Source organism: Spinacia oleracea, chromosome 2 (genome assembly GCF_020520425.1).
Source record: "Spinacia oleracea cultivar Varoflay chromosome 2, BTI_SOV_V1, whole genome shotgun sequence".
Taxonomy (NCBI): Eukaryota; Viridiplantae; Streptophyta; class Magnoliopsida; order Caryophyllales; family Amaranthaceae; genus Spinacia; species Spinacia oleracea.
In genome coordinates, this window is record NC_079488.1 from 101,840,946 (window position 1) to 101,860,810 (window position 19,865).

General features: G+C 37.7%; 2 protein-coding genes across 3 annotated transcripts; both read right to left on the reverse strand.

Moving 5' to 3' along the window:
• Nucleotides 1-1,643: 1,643 nt before the first annotated feature.
• Nucleotides 1,644-3,707, reverse strand: LOC110798123 (uncharacterized). Its single transcript, XM_056836267.1, has 2 exons — nt 2,998-3,707; nt 1,644-2,910 (listed from the first exon to the last, which is right to left on the reverse strand). Exons 1-2 carry the CDS (start codon nt 3,705-3,707, stop codon nt 1,644-1,646), a joined length of 1,977 nt encoding a protein of 658 aa, XP_056692245.1.
• A 2,970-nt stretch (nt 3,708-6,677) lies between these two features.
• On the reverse strand, nt 6,678-14,631 carry LOC110798115 (uncharacterized). Of its 2 annotated transcripts, none has more exons than XM_022003259.2 (13): nt 14,168-14,631; nt 13,650-13,834; nt 13,364-13,473; nt 13,147-13,227; nt 12,884-12,987; nt 12,601-12,687; nt 11,784-11,986; nt 10,307-10,508; nt 10,173-10,223; nt 9,936-10,034; nt 9,765-9,824; nt 8,465-8,586; nt 6,678-8,160 (listed from the first exon to the last, which is right to left on the reverse strand). In XM_022003259.2, the coding sequence occupies exons 1-13, from the start codon at nt 14,432-14,434 to the stop codon at nt 7,002-7,004; spliced, it is 2,730 nt and encodes a 909-aa protein (XP_021858951.1). In that variant the 5' UTR covers nt 14,435-14,631; the 3' UTR covers nt 6,678-7,001. The 2 variants fall into 2 exon arrangements, with proteins under 2 accessions (XP_021858951.1, XP_021858950.1); XM_022003258.2 differs by having other exon boundaries at nt 8,465-8,589.
• Nucleotides 14,632-19,865: the final 5,234 nt, after the last annotated feature.

Sequence of the window (19,865 nt, forward strand, 5' to 3'; positions counted from 1 at the left end):
GCTATCATGTCCCCTTGTGGTGACTTCAGTACGACGCCTAAACCTGCACCACGAAAGTTAGATGAGCCGTCGACGAAGAGTGTCCATATTTCTTCTATGTTGTTGATGAGTTTGACTTCGTCGTCTGCTATTCTTTCTAAGTCGGGGCTGAAGTCTGCCACAAAATCTGCTAGAGCCTGCGACTTTACAGCCGTCCTTGGTTGATACTTGATGTCGAACCTTCCTAGTGCCATTGTCCACTTCTCCATTCGACCTGTCAGTTCTGGCCTACGCATCACAGACTTGATTGGATAGTTAGTCATCACCACTATTTGGTGAGTTTCAAAATAATGCCTTAGTTTCTTAGCTGCAGTAACGAGTGCTAAGACGAGTTTTTCGAGGGAGGAATACCTGGTCTCTGCTTCCAGTAGTGACTTACTGATGTAATAAATGGGTAGTTGTTGTGCTTCGTCTTCTCGAGCTAGGACCGCGCTTACTGCCGTCGAGCTAACGGCTAAATAGAGTTGTAAGACTTCTCCTTCTTTTGGCTTGGATAGGAGGGGCGGCGACATCATGTATTTTTTGAGGTTCTGCAGGGCTGCTTCGTGGTCGTCGGACCAGTTAAACCCCTTGTTTTTGCGTAGGACGTCGTAAAATAATCGGCACTTGTCCGACGACCGTGATATAAAACGGTTTAGTGCCGCCACTCTCCCTGTCAAGCGTTGTACCTCTTTTATGTTCCGCGGGGATTGAATGTTGATGATCGCGCGCACTTGGTCGGGGCTGGCCTCGATTCCTCGTTGGGTGACGATGTAACCTAAGAATTTTCCTGCGGACACTCCGAAAGAGCATTTAGTCGGGTTAAGTTTCATACCGTACTTTTTTAGTATGTCGAAGGATTGTCGTAGGTGTTCCACGTGATCGTCAGCCTTCCTCGATTTCACCAGCATGTCGTCAATGTATACCTCCATTGTGTCTCCGAGTTGGTCTTTAAACATCTTGTTGACTAATCTTTGGTACGTCGCACCTGCGTTTTTAAGACCAAAAGGCATGACTTTATAACAATAAATTCCTCTATCCGTTACAAAAGATGTTTTTTCCTGGTCGTCTGGGTGCATAAGGATTTGGTTGTATCCTGAGTAGGCGTCCATGAATGTGAGTAGCTCGTGTCCGGCTGTGGCGTCGACCAGGGCGTCGATGTGCGGCAGAGGGAATGGGTCCTTGGGGCAAGCTTTGTTGATATCTGTGAAGTCGATGCATACTCTCCATTTTCCGTTCTTTTTGCTGACGACGACGACGTTTGCTAACCAGTCTGGATATTTGACCTCTCTGATCTTCCCTGAATCTATCAGGTTTTGTACTTCTTCGTCTATGATTTTATTCCTTTCGGGTGCGAACTTACGTCGTTTCTGTTTTACCGGTTTGAAGCTGGGGTCGACGTTGAGCTTGTGGGTAATCACGTCTGGGCTAATTCCTGTCATGTCCTCGTGTGACCAAGCGAAACAGTCCGAGTTTTCTCTTAGAAACGACACTATCTGACTTTTGATGTTGTCAGGCAGTGAGGCTCCGACCCTTATGACTTGGTCTGGCTTTGTCTGGTCTAGTACTATCTCGTCGATTTGTTGGTCGTCGGGGTCGTCCGACGTCGACCCTGGCTGTAATTGCTAGATGGGTGACTTGGATGGTTTCAGTGCTGTCTCGTAACATTTCTTCGCATCCCTTTGCTGCCCTTTGACTTCCATGACCCCCCACTTGGTTGGAAATTTGATTGATTGGTGATATGTTGATGGCACTGCCTTCATTTTGTGGATCCATGGTCGTCCTAGGATGACGTTGTACGCTGATGGACAATCGACGACGTTGAACTTGGTCATCATGTTGACGCCTTCTGCGTATGTAGGCAGCGATATCTCTCCTACCGTCCGTAGTGCTTCTCCACTGAACCCTACCAGGACTGTTGATCTCCTTACTATGTTTTTCTCTTCTAATCCCATTTCTTGTAGTGCTTCCAAGAACAGTACGTTGGCTGAGCTTCCGTTGTCGACCAGTATCCTTTTGATCAATGCGTTTCCTATTGGGAGCGATATTACCAACCCGTCGTGGTGCTCCCGCTGTGTATCTACAGAATCTGAATCGTCGAAAGTAATAGCCATTGCGGTCAGGGACCTGTGTAGTGCGACCTCGTCTTCGGTTTGTCCCTCTTCTACGGTCTCAGATTCTCCCCTGTTAATTTTTTTAGCTGCAGAAGAGGTTAGTCCACAAATATCTGAACCACCGGAAATAACATTTACCACTTTATTGAACGGTGGTGGTTCTGGTCGCTCGCTGCTTGTCGCTGGGCCGGGCAGGGTGGTTTGCTCTTTGGAAAATGTTTCTTTTCCCTTGTCGCTCAACAGTTCCTTTAGATGCCCCCGTTTCAGGAGGTATGCGACTTCCTTTCGGAGGGAGATGCACTCCTCGGTTGTGTGTCCGTTGTCGCGGTGGAAGTCGCACCATTTGCTCATGTCCTTCATGGAGTCCGGTCTGTCGTTCTTCCGGGGCCATCTGACTGTTCCACCTACATTTTGAAGGGCGTTCACCACACCTCCAATGTCGACGTTGAAGCCGTAGTCGGAGATGTTGGGGTGTTCGACCCGCTCGTTCCTGTAAACATTGTTAGTATCATAATACTGATTGACACTTTGTACCTGGTTTTGCCGAACATACGGTTGGTGTCGCCAATTGTTGTTCCTTGGGGTGTACGATCTTCTGTCGCTGCTGCCCCCCGTCGATCGTTGAGATGCTGTTCGGATAACCTCGTCGTCTTCGATTCGCATCTGGGCGGTGGCCCTTGATCGCACCTCTTCGAAAGTTGCACAGGGGTATTTGGTTATTTCCCGGTATAGCTCCGAATTGGGGATGAGGCCTCTCTTGAACGCCTCAATAGCAGTCCTGACATCACAATTTTTTATACCAATTTTTTCACAATTAAAACGGTTGAAATAATCGCGTACCGACTCGGTTGGCCCTTGAACCAACCGATAGAGATCACTGGTTTGTTTTTCTAACTGGCGACTGCTGGCGAATTGTTGATAGAAGGCGTTGATGAGGTCGGACAGACAGGAGATGGATCTGGGAGGGACGTTCGTGAGCCATTCCAACGCTGCTCCATCAAGGGTGCCGCCGAATGATTTGCACATAACAGGTTCCACTAGGTCGTGCGGAATCCCGATCTGCCACATGCGCTGCTTGTAGAAGTTGACGTGCCTATAGGGGTCGGATGTCCCGTCGTACAGGGTGGTCCAGGTTGGGAGCCGGAGTGTGTGCGGAACCGTCACTCTAGCGATCGCTTCGCAGAACGGCGACGCGGCATATCCGTCGGTCGGCTCGGTCTCCACTGGTGTAGGTGCCCCGGGGAACCTGGTCATCAACTTCATCAGGCGGGAATAGTGCTTTGTCATGCGTGCATCCATCTTGTTCAGGCGTTGGGTCACCGGATCGGGAGCTTCTTTGTCTTCTTCCTCACGGGTTTCCTCCTCATCGTCGGTCACGTCTTCAAAGTCATCGGGCATCTCGAACGTTAGCTTTTTTGGCTTCCCACCTTTGTAGCGGGACTGGTGCTTGTTGCTCTTTACAGATTCGAGCTCTTTCTGGAGGGTTTCGTTGGATGCCCTCTCTTGGGCTAGTTCGGCTTGGGCTTTCTCGTAAGCCGCCTTCATCTCTGCGATCGTCATCTCTCCAGTAGTCATGGTGAGAGGGGTGCTTTTGTGTAAAACCTAGTTAATGTCCCCACAGACGGCGCCAAACTGTTTATGCCAAAATTCGTATGGGGGCGACTTTCGGCTAGGGTCGACACTAACTAAGCAAAGAATCAACGACACAAATAAAGAGGCACGACACAGAGGAGTGTTGACGCGGAAAACCCAGGAACAAGGTAAAAAACCGCGGATAGCTATGAGGCTATCAATCCACTAAGTATTCTATATGATTGTTTATGCTTTTTCTTCTGAGAATCGATAATTAAGATCTCAAGTACAATAATGAATGATGAAACAGTTTATAACTTAAGAGTTTCGATGCTTGAGTGAACGTGGCTTGCTTATCATTATCTTCGTCTTTTTATAGGGTATTCTCAACGGTCTAATCGGTTGAGAAAATCCCACAAAGATAGGAGAATCTTCATCACACGTCTCTTCAGCCTTCAACTGCTTCCGCGCTTCTCGCGTGAGTCTTGGACTCGTTCTTGCTAGCTTGACGGCGCTGCCTATCATGGGCTTTAGGTCAACTTATCAGCCCGTTTCTCGAGGACGCGTCTTAGTTGCTTGTACTTTGTCGCCTGTCCTTCGTCGGCTGTACCTCGTTGTATGATGCTACGTCGGACGTATCTCCCTGGAGCTGTGTTTACCTGCGACACGATATGACCTGGCTGACACGACATGACCAAACGTTAGAACGGTTATGTCGTTAGTCCAAAAAGTGGGATAACACTCCATATTATTTACGGTGGGCGGCCCGGCAGGCGGGAGGGTAGGCAATGTTCATGTAGGGAAAGGGTTGTACGTAAATAAGGGAATGTTCATGTTAACATGTAGGGAGAAAACGTCTTCACAGGTGGTGTATATTAGCTAATTATTCGATTCTTTCACTTGTTGTCCATAACCCTTACATATTTTTCTATTTCCTATAAGTAACAAGTAACTCAAAACATGCATATCGTTAAGAATCAAATATACAAGAAAGGAAGCAGACAAGTAGCATTAAATGGGAAGGGCCGAAGAGGGGGTCACAGACTCTTGAATTTGATTGTTTTTGTAGTGACCAAACAAAATGGCATATAATACTGGCAATTTCATTTCATTTTCATCATCATGTAACTTCACATGGATGCCCACGCATATAGCACGTGTTCACGAGAAATCAGGGATTTCTACATTCAATAAGTCAACAAGTCAACTATTGTTAGGTTTTTATTTTTTGTCTTATTTATTTGATATATTTATATTTGTGCTTTTTCTGACGTCCATAATGTAACTCATCATCATTTTAGTTGGAAAACTAACGGTTGAATAGTTTCAATATTCAATGAATTCCCTATTATACTTTTACCAAACTCCTTAACTAATTTTTATGTTATCTAGTAGTTCTACTGAAGCACCGACGGGTTACGAGTAGTAATTACTCCGTACTAGTAAGTCTATTAATAAGAGGGATTACAAACGTACCCTTCACTTGAACCGAAATCCCATATGTTCGATAGTCAAAGACGAATTAACCGAAGCCATTCCAAGTAATTTTACGACTTGTTTGATAATCGTTAATAAATGGTGAGAATTAAAAAAATCTAAGTGTTATTTGGAAAAAAAATAAAAAAAAAAATATCATGATTTCCAAGGTAATGCAGTTTTGTCTCAAATTTGATGTTTTTTTTCTTCATAAATTTGCATTTCCACTTAATACTACTCCCCAAATGGTAATGGATGGTAGTAAAGATTTATTTTTAAAAAAAAAATAGATAATTTTAAGTGAATTAGCATTACAATAAGGATAAATATTGATTATCAAATTCATTCTCATTGACAAACACACCATTAGGGTTTCACAGTTAAACATCGCAGCGTATTTCTTTTATCATTCACCATCCACGACGACAATTATTTCCAACAAAGACAATCGGAGTAAGAAACATCTGAAATGATTTCCAAGGCCAGCTTCAGTACATATAAATGGGCAGAGACTAGTAGTCTAGTACAAATTTGCTACTCGTTAAACGTTAATGATTAATTTCCCATAACTATATATTGTTAGGTGCGGTACTATATATTCTACTACTATTGGTTTCAGTTGAACTCTTTGTAAGAGTATCATCTAAGCATTACCTATCGAGCATTGACAATCATCGTACGGTGTATAACATTCATAGCAAAATGGATGAATAGTTTTTTATCATCTATAAAAATCGAAAAGTTATTTTTTACCATCTAAAAAATTAAAACTTGCTTTTACAATCTAAAAGATAGAAAAATTAATGGGAGGAAAAATTATGTGAACTTATGGAAGAGAAAGAATCAAGGGAAGAGAAGGAAGTTAAATACATAAAATTGTGGAAGAAGAGAAAATATCAGAAATATTAACGTTATTATGGCCTCCCACGTAAAGGTTTAATTTATTTTCCATTATCAAGTGGTAAAATACAAGTTCTATTTTTTTAGGTGGTAAAAGACAATTTTTCCTAACAAAATATTTGGTCTCAGAGTTTTACGTTCAGATAGCTATAACCCTCTGGTTGCTAACCAACTTTGTTTAGCGAGCAATACGAAAAATTCAAGATATAGGACCTCATCCAGTTTATAACTCTTCACTTTATTCTTATTGCTTATTAAACCTAACCAGAAAAATCAGACCAGAATATACTAGACTATACCAGAAAAAGCAAAAAGCACTCACATAAAATATTAAAACCATACTAGACCAGCTTAGACTAGAAAATGAAAAACACCAGATCGGGTGAAAAGAACAAGACCTTGGTTTAGCGAGTGATACAAAGACTTCAAGGTACGGAGTACATGATTAGATCCCCGTCTAAGCCTTTTTGGCTCTCTAAACTCCAACGACATTAGAATTATAAACAACACATGTATTCAATGACTAATGAAATTCGACTATTTAAATTTAAGCACACATGACTTTTGACAAAATCAGCTAATTCAACGAACTAGATGTAGCAGTATCAAAGGACAAAATCAATTCCATTTCCGTCAAATTGGATTGTATCAATCCCCTATAAACACAGCTGAGTCAATTCGTCCTAAATTCCTAATTAATTAACTTACAAAATCAATGCCCCTAAGGTATAGGTGCCAACATCATTCTCACAATTCTAATTCTTTCTAAAGTGGAACTAAAAACACCTCTTCCCCTAAATTAATTACACCTTATATTCACAATTATTTCCCTCTAACTCACCAATTAGCATTCTCTAATTTAACAGAAGAATAAATTAAGATGGAAAGAAGAAAACGGAAAAGAAGAAATAACCATATTACTTATCCCATAGAGTCTTCATTTGGGGTAGCATCATCATCTACATCCATTTCATCTTCACTCTCTTCATCTTTATCATGAGCCTGTGTTTCATCATCTGATTCCGACCCTTCAACTACTATGTCTTTACTAGCTTCAACGCATTCATCATCTGTTTCTGAATCAGAGTCCGGGAGCTTGGCATTTTTCTCTTGAGAAGTACTACCGACAAAACTCTTGAACTGTTCTTTTACATCAGGTGCCATAATTCCTATCATGTTGCTTAGTGCTTGAATTTCATGGTCTGAATGCAATCTCATGGCAGGAGCACCAGAGGGGGAACTTGAAGACTCAGCCACCTGAGTAATGGAATCATTTGTAACCGCATGATTTTCTCTCTCATCATTTTGAGCAGAATAATCATTATCTCCGTAAATAGATGGTGCCGTGCTACCAGCCCAGCTCCCAGCAACTTCTGATGCCAAAAGATCTTGTGTTGTTATGAGTCCAGGTTCAGCTTCACCAGTAGCTTTCACTGCTTCCTCTCTATGATTCAACGGAGAATTATGAAGAATGTCTTCACACCCAAGAGGAATCTGCTGCTCGGTTTCTTGCACATTTGTGTCATCATCAAGCTGCAGTGTGTCCCCAGCTAACTCACCCGTTTTGTTCATTTCTGTGTTTCTTTCACCGTCAACACCAGGGCTTTCGGTTTCAAGAACTCTTTCAGTTCCATCAGCATCTCCTTCAAACATCGGAGCTGTTCCAACACCGTCAATGTCAGAACCAAATCCCTCTTTAACAATACCCTCATCATTGGGAAATTCTGCCTCTTCAGTATTTTCATAATCTTGGCTTCTAATATCGCAGTCATGCTTCTCAGTGGCACTGCCTTCTTCACTTGAAGTATCAGCTACCTCACGTTGTGCAAGTCTCTTTGATGAAGTGCTGGGGCCGTCCTTGGCAGCAGCATTACTTCCGTAACCTGTAGCTTCCGTTCCAGCAGCTGCATTTCCATCAACATTCTCCGCTGCTGTTTCAAGGAGAACATCAAGAGAGGCATCATCATAATTCTCCTCATCTTCTAGAGCCCTCTGCATTGACTTCAACTGTTCTTGCTGCTTTGTGAATAACAAATTGATCTCCTCTGTCGTTGAGTAAAACGCACGCAACTGTGTTTCCCTGGATGGAGACCATGTGCTAGGATCATTAGTATTATTATTCTAGGTTAAACTTTAGCTGGGATCTAGGTTAAATTGTAGTTGGGATTAAAATTAGAAGACCGCCAAATAAGTTGGGATTATTATTAATGTTACTTTTTCCGCAAAATTATTTATACAAGCACATTAACTGGTGATGTTTGGTTCATTTCCATGACTCCATGGAACATATTATTTCATAAAATTCAACTTTCACAGAACTATTACTAACACAGATGAGAGTTAAGTTCTTTTAACCAAACAAGCCCTAAGATTCAAGATCTTACCGCAACATGATTCTTTCCCTAGCACCTTTTAATCTTCGCCTTTCAAATTCGAGTTCCCGCATAGAAGAATTTATTTGTAGCTCAAGTGCTGAGACCTTGGCCCATGCTTCTTCCCGAGCCGCCTGCTACCACCACAAAAAAAAACACCTTTTTATATAAGCAATATACACATATTTGGGTTTCACTATTGTTTAATTAATTTGATAAACTCACATGATCCATCTACAACTCATGCTTCAAGGATAAAGGTAGTACGTATAAAATACAAAGTGAGCTCAAGCAACATCAGGGAAATGAAAATGAATGCAGTTGTGCCCTTAACTAATGGAAATAGTATAATATTGTTTCCTAACCAACTATAATGCAGAACTACTTTAAGGAAGGGAGCATATTTTGTTTCAGATGAATCTTCTTGTCACGTTGAATTTCCAAAGCACTCCACTTAGCCACATAACCATAATTCATGAAGACATCCTTGCCACAATGTTCAAGCCTACATGTCAAAAGCCTTTCTTCTTCAATACAGTCAACATACGAATCCCAGCTTCCCAATCTATGTCATATCTATCTGCTCTGTTTTCTAGGTACTCCCCTTTTTATTCTATCTCTAATGAAGCCCTCTATTTTATCCTCCAGCATTAACACCTTTCTAGTTACTTCCAAATTTCCAATAGCAAAAGGCTGTCTCCAACCCCAAACAAGCACCACACACCTGCATCATTCTCATCTCATTTAATAATTACAGGTAAAGAGTAAAGGACTTTAACTTGATCCTTGAAACATCTCACATCGACTCAAGAAAGAAAAGGGAGGAAAAAGCTGAATGAGATGAACAGTCGTGTATGTTACTACACATGGGGTAGCAATACCACAAAATTTGATACGTCATTTCTTCTAACGAAGTCCAAACAAATTACATGCTGGCGGCATGCCCCAATATAATGCATAATTATTGACCTAAAACTGATGCACTGACCAGAATCACCAGTTATTATTTGTCACATAAGAGTAGGAACTTAACTCAAGCTTAGATATAACTACCATCATGAAGCTCCATTACTTGAGATGACCCAGTATGCAGTATAATAACTATGACAGAAAATCTAATCAGTGACATCCCTCAAAAAAAAAATCTAATCAGTAACAGAAACCATCATTATAAATTAACCAGAGACTTTGTAGGGGAAAGCTAGCACATAGCGTCATGAACCCCCCCCCCCCCCTCTTTCTCCCTCCGGCCAGTAGCAGGAGAAAATAGGAAGAGAAAGAAAAGGAAATAAAAAGAAGTTTCCCCTTGTACCTTTTCTTTGTCAAGATCTTTCCTCATTCTTCTCGTTTCACCTTCAAGTTCTTCCATTCGCTAAATAAGAAGTGCAAAAGGGAAACTAATCAGCTATGGAAAAGAAAATGTCATCAGCAATTAGCATTAGATTGACAAATGAAGTTGGATATAGCTCAATAAAACACATACTGTTGTTTTGAGAGCAGAAGACTGTTGTTCGACTAATACTTGAGCCTCAAGCTGGCGAACCCTGTTGTCAGAGAAGACCAATTTCTGTCTAGTGTCTTCCTGTTATGAGACAAATTTTAAGTAACGCAAACTGATGCAACTCTCCCAACCCCAGAACAAAAAAGGCCCAAACAAAGATAATAAAGTGTTATGGCTTTTTTCTCTTATTGAAAAAGCAGACATAAGAAAGGCCCATACCAATTTGGATCTCAGATTCTCCACCAGTGATGAACTTTCTCTTTCTGATTCCTGATAATAAAAATAAAACAAATTCACCACCTACGCTGAATCTACAGATGAAATAGAGGACATAATAAAGTAATGGTTGGTACCTGAAGTTTACCGATAACTTCTTGCTGTTCTCTTTCTCGCCTCGAAGCAGCATCTGATGCTCGTTTTAATTCTTCTTCAGCCTCGGACTGAACCCTTTGTATTGAAGCTTTCAGATCTGCAGCAGCCTTTTCTCGCTCTTCTCTTCTTTGGTCACGCTCTTCATCTAGCTGTGTTTTCAGTTCAGCTATAGATGCCTTCTGGCTGCAACAAGCAAACCACAAAAGGGTTACTTTCTGCATTGGACAATTACACATTTCACATAATTGCTTAGCTCTCCTTTAGACTACAATCAACAAATTCTTCTCTCACTGTTCAATTTCCTGAAGGAAAAAACAAAAACTGTGCCCATTTCAAAAGTTCCGATACAAGTTACAGCATTCCAAATGTAAAACGAGCAACTACGCATGCTCATCAAATGGTTCTCTTTATTCGAGCAGTGTTCTAACTGCAGTATTGTACAGCTGCTTCTAGAGAGAAGTTATTATGAAGCCAACAGCTTGCATTTCCTCACACACTTTTATTCAGCCAAGATACTGAAAAATTTAACAAGTTCCTGGAAAGAAGATTGCAGATAGTCATTGCAACGATATCTCCTTTTAGTATGCATGATATTTTGAAAGTGTATCTTCTCCCATCTCCTCGTAGGGAAACGTCGATGCCCCTTCCTCATGTTCCGAAACCATCTAAGTCCCCTATGTTGCACCTTTGATCTTACTATCAGTAAAGCTACCCCAAATAAACTTTTAAAAACCCCAAAAATAAATTATAAGCCTTAAATTATGAAGCTGAGAAAGAATGTTAAAAAATCTTCAGAAGTCAGCACAACTTTCAGGCCTATGGTCTTCCTCTAACCTTGTTTTTCATGAACATAATTGTTTTGCTTCCAGTTTCTTCTTGCTATGCAAAGTCCTCAAACAGTCAAACTTCAATTTCTTTTATGGTTTTGACTTTAAAATACTCATCTTCATAAACATTCAGGCGAGCCCTCTGCTTCAGCTAAATAATAAATAGCCAGATTGTTCGGCCTGCCCTTCAGAACATAATTCAACAATTCTGCATTTCTGCAGAAGGCACGTTATAGTAGGATGACCCAGAGACAATCCTTATAACCCAAGTAATGCCCATTGCCAACCCACTTTAAAAGTCTAAATTCATAGCAATAATTAAACAAGTAAACTCTTGAGTCAATTCTAACATCCAGCATCATGAGTGATTGAGCGTTGAAGCGACATAACATTTGGAAAATAATGGTGGCTTCTGGAATATATGCAAGGCATCTAGTATTTCAGCAAATGTAGCTACAATTCTGAGAATATTTGAAAATTCAGAGCCGCACACACACAAAAGAAATCAGAGTCAATGCAAAATAACCGCAGAATCAAGTGGCATTGTTATCAATGAAAAATAGGCGGCAATTGGCCAAACATTGGTCATTTCCATTTTTCCAGAAATATATCCCAGCCAGCAGTGCTATACCTTTTCATTATTTCGTTCACTTCAGTAGATGACTGCAAAGCTGCAGAAAGTCTTTCATTTAGATCCTCAATAGCATGCTTCTGTTCAGCAGAACTTTTGTTGACCTCAGTCAATTCCTTCTTTCTAGCTTCCAATAACTCATTCAATTCATTCAACTGGTCATTATACGACTTCGAGACTGACTCTCTCAGCTCTTTCATCTCCTACAGGATTCAACAATAAAATGCTTTGAATACATGACAAGGGCAATCGAAAGAAAAACTAAGCGAGAAAGTTTGATTATAATAATAACAAGGGCATAAGCATGATAAGCACCTAAATTTTAGCAAAGATAAGGTAGAGTTGCATTATTTCAGAGAAAAATGCACATCATGAAAAGCATATCAGCACTCTCCCCTAGTCCCCTTTCATCGATATCCAGATTCTTTTCAGGCAATATCAATGAGATTCACGTACGTATGATCAAACCTGGATGAAAACATCTGATGATGCATACATAAAACATTTTTTTTAGGAGAAAAAGGAATCACGAAGTGAAGGTTTCCACAAAGACCACAACTGCTCTCAAAATAGCCCAGTTTAGTTCAGCATAAATAGCAAAATACTCTTTTCACAATCAGGACATCACCCACCAGGCACATGGTCATCTTGTTCCAAAGATTTTCTAGTAGCCTATGTTGCCAACACTCTATTCCGGTCTTTCTATACAACATCCCCAATGCAGACACAACTACATTCAACCTGCTACGTGTTCAAAATGCATACTCCAAAAGCCAAACAATTTCTAGTCAAGTATGAATAGGGGAACAAAGCATACATTTTGATGACGCTCAAGAACTTCACGATTTTCATTTTGCAACTCGTTAATTGTAAGTACATGATTCTCCAATTGCTTCCTCAAGTCCTGCAGAAGCCAAAGCAAAAAAGTTTTAAAAAGCCATTCATGCAGAGAAAAAGAGGTAACATGTTATGTAAGGATGCAATGTTACATAAGAACTTAGAAGATTTAAGTAAGTTCCCAGCTAATCTTAATTCCAGCAAAAAGATTTGTGTATCAGGGGAAACAAAGAGGAAATAAAGTACTCTATTTTCAGTTATACCGTGTTTGAACGCTGAAGTCTTCGAAAGTCATCAAGAGAAACAGGGCCCTCAGGAGCGCCAATACCTATGCCTTTGAGTCTTTTGGTTTCAGGACCAAATTCCTCTGAATAAAAAATTCCGGACATGTGAGTAACATACTTGAAACCCAAACACTCTAGCAAGTTTAAAATATCTGGAGTTTATAATCCACCATCCGGGAAGAATGAGATATAAACTAGCAGACCCATTACAAACAGAAGAACAATTAAAAGTAGCTAATTACCTGCTTTTCTCTTCAATGCAGTACCATCACTTGTAGGGACGGATGATGAGACTTCTCGATAAACAAATGCAAATGCATGTTCTACAGTCAAAACCACAAATTAGAGATGTCAAAAGTAAAATGCATGATATATATACCAACTCATAAACCGAAGCACAATACTAGATTACATATATTTAGGAGAACCTTATTGTCTAAAATTAGCATATAAAGTTACCGTGCTGAGGAGGTGCTACTAGCGATATGATGTCACCATGACAAAGCTTAGCTTCAGACTTAGAGCTGCGCCGCTTCAGTTTCTCCCAATTTAGATAAGATCCATTGGTGCTGAAAAGGTCAAAGAATTCTAATTAAGGAAATATCAACTCTCACAATCTTACACAGAACAAATCTTTCTTGGCTCATTCATTGTCTAAGGTTCTTTGCAGTTTGCACAGTAAAAAGAATTATATACTCGCATATTGTTATAAAATCAAATGCATCTCTTCAAAAAAGAGAAAAACCTTGTATCTTTTAGAAAGGCACCGTTGCAGAAACCGGTTGGATTCTCCACATCTTCGTTAGGAATTCTCTTCCTGGAAATCGAACAATGCCGTTGACTAACAGCATTGGATTCTATCTGAAAACGTACATCGTCTACTACTCGTCCGATGCAATGCTCATTAGCAGTCAAAAGAATATTTATTCCCTGTTAATAGATACTCGATTAAATCGGCCAAACATTTTAATTCACAAATAAATAAACAAAACAAAGCTAGCAGGACTTAATTGAGTTAAAAACTGCACTCTAAAATAAGATCACACCAAAAAAAACCTGACAAAAAGGATAAATATCCAATATTTTCAAAATAGTTTATGTCAACAACAATTAACACTGCTAGAACAATAGTTACACAACAAATTGGGGATGCAATATGTGGAACAACCAAATTAAACATTTTGTGTCAAATCACTCACAAAACCCTAGCAAATTGAATACAAAAAAACACAGAAATTATAATAAGTTTCACGGATGATTTACCTGCGACCGTTTTCGAGCATTGTTAGAGATAGCAGTGAGGACACCCCAAACCTCGGGATCGGAGCAAGGAAGCGGCTGGGCGGCAATTTTAGAGGCGACGGCGATAATGGCCTCTTTAGGGGTGACAGGTTTAACCGGCGAAGGCTCGTCTTTGGGTTGACAAGAGCTCGATTGAGATACTACTGGACCTTCTTCTAGATTTTTAGGGCTTGGATTCTGGGCAGCCGGACCTTGAATCGCTGGTTTTCTCTCTTCCACTATCGGCATTGGAAATTAATTGTAGAGAGCAATGAAACCCTGATTTGCAAATTTGGGGATGAAACTAGTGAATTTGGAGAGATTAATTAAGCGAAGTAGGGTTCTGAAAGAAAGATAGAAAAGTGGTGTTGCTAAAACCTCTGCAACTGAACTGTGTCGCACACTATTAAGTGCGGTTGAATAGGGTGGCAAAAAAGGTTGAAAATCGTACGCTGGAAGTCTTGGGGAAAGATAAAATACCCGCCAATTTTTTTATGTTGGGCCCACCAAAAAAACCAATATATTCCTTCTACTATTTTTTTTTTTTGGGTGCGAATGAGCCACATGGGCAATACTATAAATTACAAATGGGGGCAGGGGGATTCGAACCTGAGACCTATCGTACACAGGCCCTCAGTCTTAACCACTGGGCCAAGACATCATTAGTTTCTACTATCTCTGATTCAAAATTATCTTTACATCGATATCTATCTATCTATATTATTATACTAAAAGAGAGAAAATCAATGTGGAGCTGACAAGTGTCACTCTGTGATTTGCCTCTCTTTTAAAATTGTTAATTAATTCATAGATACTTTTTTGTCATATTTAACTTACTGTATTTATGGTAACGATAACTAATATGGAAAATTACATAAAGGATTAAAGATTCGTCAATATTTTACTAGCAATATTTTTACCAACTTATATGGAGCATTTTCTATATACTTAATTTCACTGATTAAGCTCTTATCAAATATTTTAGGGAAAACTATTGAACTATATTTTTAACAACGAACATAATATAAAATATAGAGGAAGAAAATGGCAAATGAATATTTAGTTCAATTGTACTCCGTAATAAATTATACTTCCTCCGATTTTTAATACACCAAACGTTTGTGATTTTTATACTATTCACATGTTCTACTTTGACCATTATTAGTGATTTACACGTAAGATAAAACATAGTCATGCGGCATCTTGTTAGATTCGTCTTAATGTGTATTTTCAAAATATTAACTTTTTATAATTTTTACTTAAAGAGAATTAAAGAAAATAATGATCAAAGTTGTGCATTGTCATGCGTGAAAGTGATAAACGTTGCGAGTAAAAATGAACGAAGGAAGTAACTCATTACTTATTGCCTAAATAATTAAAGATTCGTCAAGATTTTACTAGCAATGTTTTTACCAACTTATATGGAGCATTTTCTATATACCTGATTTCACTGATTAAGCTCCTATCAAATATTTTAGGCAAAACTATTAAACTATATTTTCAACAAGGAACATAATATAAAATACAGAGGAAGAAAATGACAAATGTATTTTTAGTTCAATTGTATTACGTAATAAATTGTAAATAAAATAATAACAATCTATAATGTGATGAGAATACAATTGACATATAAGTATAATGCAAAACTTAAATGTGGAAACATAATAATTTAGTGTTGCAACGTGACATCTATATCTATGTATGTTGTACTAAACCTAAGGTCCATAAAATCAAAACTGATATATGTCGCTCCGTGGTTAAAAGTTTTCGCACTTTTAACTGAATAATTACCTTAAAAAAACATTATTTGAATAATTATGGTGCCCATTATAAACTTATCCTCTACATAAGCCATAGACTTTATAATGGTTATATATATCTTATAAGGGTTTATATTTTACGAAGTACGGAGTAGTATCTTATATTATAAATTACTATTATAATTAATATGTTTGCAACAACATAAATATATTTATATGTTAATGTAGAGAATAGCAATATCACTTATATAAAAAAATTCATGCAAAATTAACATTTTGATATGTAAATCGTGCATCACACTTGATATGATGATGGAGTGAGTTTGTATTTAAATTGGATCGGCGACGAAGATAAACAAATATGATTGACTAATATTGATTAATAAATACATATTTGGTGTTGGTGAGCGGTTATAAGGATGACATGTACCCACATTCGAGATCCGGCAAGTTTGAATTTATTGAAATTAAGAACACTCACCTAATTTAATTATTTATATCACATTTAACTATTTTATTAATATTATACCTAATACAAATTTTTTTAATAACAAACTTATGTGAATAAATTCAAAGTTAGCTGAAAGACAAATTAAGTTAATTATTTACTGAATATAGGGATAACAAATTATCAGTGAGACGGGTTTTAGGGAGATCCCCAACTCATCTGCCTCAAGTGGGAGGGGGTGAAGGAAAGTTTGGTGGGTGATAAGGTTAAGAAATGTATTCGTTGCGGGTGATGAGGTGACGATGTATTTTATTTTGTTGGGTGACAGGGTTAAAAATGTATTCGTCGTGCAACCGCCTATCTTGCTTATCTTTCCTATAATGATTATAAATATATCAACATTTTTTTACTACTAACCAACATATTGTAATGTATTGTTTATTTTACTCAATTACTTTAATTAGACAACCGAATTGTCAAAAACTCTAGAATAGAGTTTTAAAATTCAAAACTCGCTTAAAAAAAAAAGGTTGAGTACAGGGGTAGGTTTAAGGCGGGTGTGGATACACGGGTAGGTGATAAGGCAGGGATGAATTTTATTTTTCACCCCCTCGAGACAGACATTGGGAGGGGTTGGTACCGTTCCTATCATGGGAGAGTGTTGTTCCTATATATCATGGGTGGTGGGGATAGGATGATAATTTTAGGTGGGTACGGGTGTGGATGCTCCTCCCCGCCTCAAAGTCATATATAGCCGAATAAAGTAAATTGTGGTGCTAGGTGGTAAATGATCGGGTAATAAGGTAGATGGAACGAGTATTGAGTGGGAGTGACTAACTATCATGTGTATATTGTGGATGAGAATAACTTATCTTTGAAATAAATGTTGAATGATGATGAAAATAATTTTTTCTATGTACTTTTTTTTTAATATTGACACCGAAACGAGACAATAACAAATTTGTACATAATTAATTATTTTTCATTAGGAGAATACAAGCTCTATTTTGATGATAATTGTCTACCAATATAGCTTAGATTTCATATAAATTTATATTTAGATTATAAACCGTGCATCGCACGGGTTCTATACTAGTATTATACTAAAAGAGAGGAAATCAATGTGGTGATGACAAATGTCACTCATTGATTGGTCTCTCTTATAGATATTAAATAAATTACAAAATAAAATAAAATAATTAATTCTATAATTATTTTGTTAACTTGTACCTAAAAAAATATTTGATTCTCTTTTCCTCAAATAAAAAAAGATTTCATTCTATAAGGAATGTTTTTAAAATTATACATCTTTTCTATATTTGGTAACAAATATAACCAATATAATATTATATTTCTATAAAACGTTAATCCATTATATGAGTGCGTAGTAAGATTTTTATAAAAAATTAAGAGTAGTCTACTTATTTTTATTTCGTACTTACATAATTCGAATACAAATAAATTAGAAAATCAATCAAGTATGAATAAGAGTGTATAAAAAGTTACAATAGTTAGGGGTGTGCAAAAATATCCGATCCGAAAATCCGTTATCCGATCCGAAATTTCGGATATCCGATCCGAATTTAAGGTTTCGGATATTTCGGATCGGATATCCGAAAAAATTATCGGATTTTCGGATCGGATACGGATCAAGCTTTTTCCCTTATCGGATATCCGAAATATCCGAAATGTTTAAAATAAAAAATATATGCCAATTTCTTTTGGGCCTCCATTTCTTTTTTACTCTCGCTCAACTCTCCTTCTCTATTCTCCTTCTCTGCTTTCTTTCTAGACCAGTAAAGTAGTAAACCCTAATTTCACTCAGCCACCCACCACTACCGCCCAGCCGCCTAGGCGTTCGCTGACCACCACTCTCACTGTCCCTCGCAGCCTCACCGTATCCTTCAGACCATCACCATCCCACTCTCATCGACCCGGCGACAACAACAATGGAGTCACGAGTATAACTCTCTTCTAAGTAGTTGCATAAATCATTTTATGGTTTTAGGAACAAGGCTTCTGGTTTTCTCTATTTTAAGTCATTTAATTGAGTAGTTTGTATATTGTTCTTATTTGGATTTAATGTCACTTTGATCTACATTTTGGTTTTGATTTGGGTTTGTAAAATTGGGATCTTTTGGTGCTGCAATTCAAAACACCATTGTTAAATGAACTACTGACAATTAGACAACCATTTTCATTAACTAATCACGCAAGTTGGCAACATATGTTACGAATATTCTGATTTTTTTAAAATTCAGATCGGATACGGATTTTCGGATACCCGGTCCGAAAATTTGGTATCCGAACTTTCGGATATCCGAATTATCGGATCGGATTCGGATCTCGATTTCCCGATCCGAAATTTTCGGATATCCGAAATTTCGGATCGAATCGGATCCGATATCCGAAAGTGCACACCCCTAACAATAGTACTATATAATATTTTAACAACTAAATGCGATACTTATAACCTCATTGATTGTACTATTTTATACGGAGTATATTTAGCAACTAAATTCGATAATTATCACCGTTATTGATAGTTTTACTATTTTAAAATATATTATGTAACTTATTTAAACATGATAAAAACTTGTGTAATCTAATCTATCTACTACTTTACTACATAATTCCTAAATCTTTCAGATGCAACTATTTGATTTTAACACTAGCTATTATATTCACACATACCTCTACTTTTTCTGTTTTTTGGTGATTATTAATATTGTATGATGAAAATAGTCATGTACTCCGTAGTCATCTAAATATTTAGTACTAATCGATAATTTAAGATATTAATAGTTTAATTTATTTACTATTAACCGTGAAAATAAAACTGATATATCCAAAAAAAATTGAAGAAGTTTGTAACCAAGAAAAACGATGCGCAACTACGTAGTCCTCTGTACTTAAAAAAGCTCCTCAAATATTTAAGCTAATCAATTGACTTACTCTGTATATTTTATCCTATTTTTACCAAAAACACATATACGGAGTACTATACAATAAAAACAGGCAAATTGATGTGGAGCTGACAAATGCAACTCAAATTTGCCTCTTTTATAATATTGGTAAATAACCTATGATAAAATAATTAATATACTTTGTATATATTTTACCTAAAATCTTCTAATTACTTATGGTAATAATTGATTACACTACGAATTATTTATTTACTCATGTTAATTAAAAAAAAAATTAAATCTATATACTCCGTACGATACTAAAAGAGAGGCAAATCGATGAAGAGATGACAAATGTCTCTCTCTGATTTAATTGCTTATCTTATAACATAAATAATGACTAATTTTAAGTACTATCAAGTTTCATTTAGAAATTATGTCATATACTGAATACGGATATGTTCGAACGTTCCTTTGATCGGTTATTATTTATAATCCAATGAAAAATCTTTGCATACGATTTCCGATAACCGATATAAAATATCTTATAATAGTTTAACTAAGAT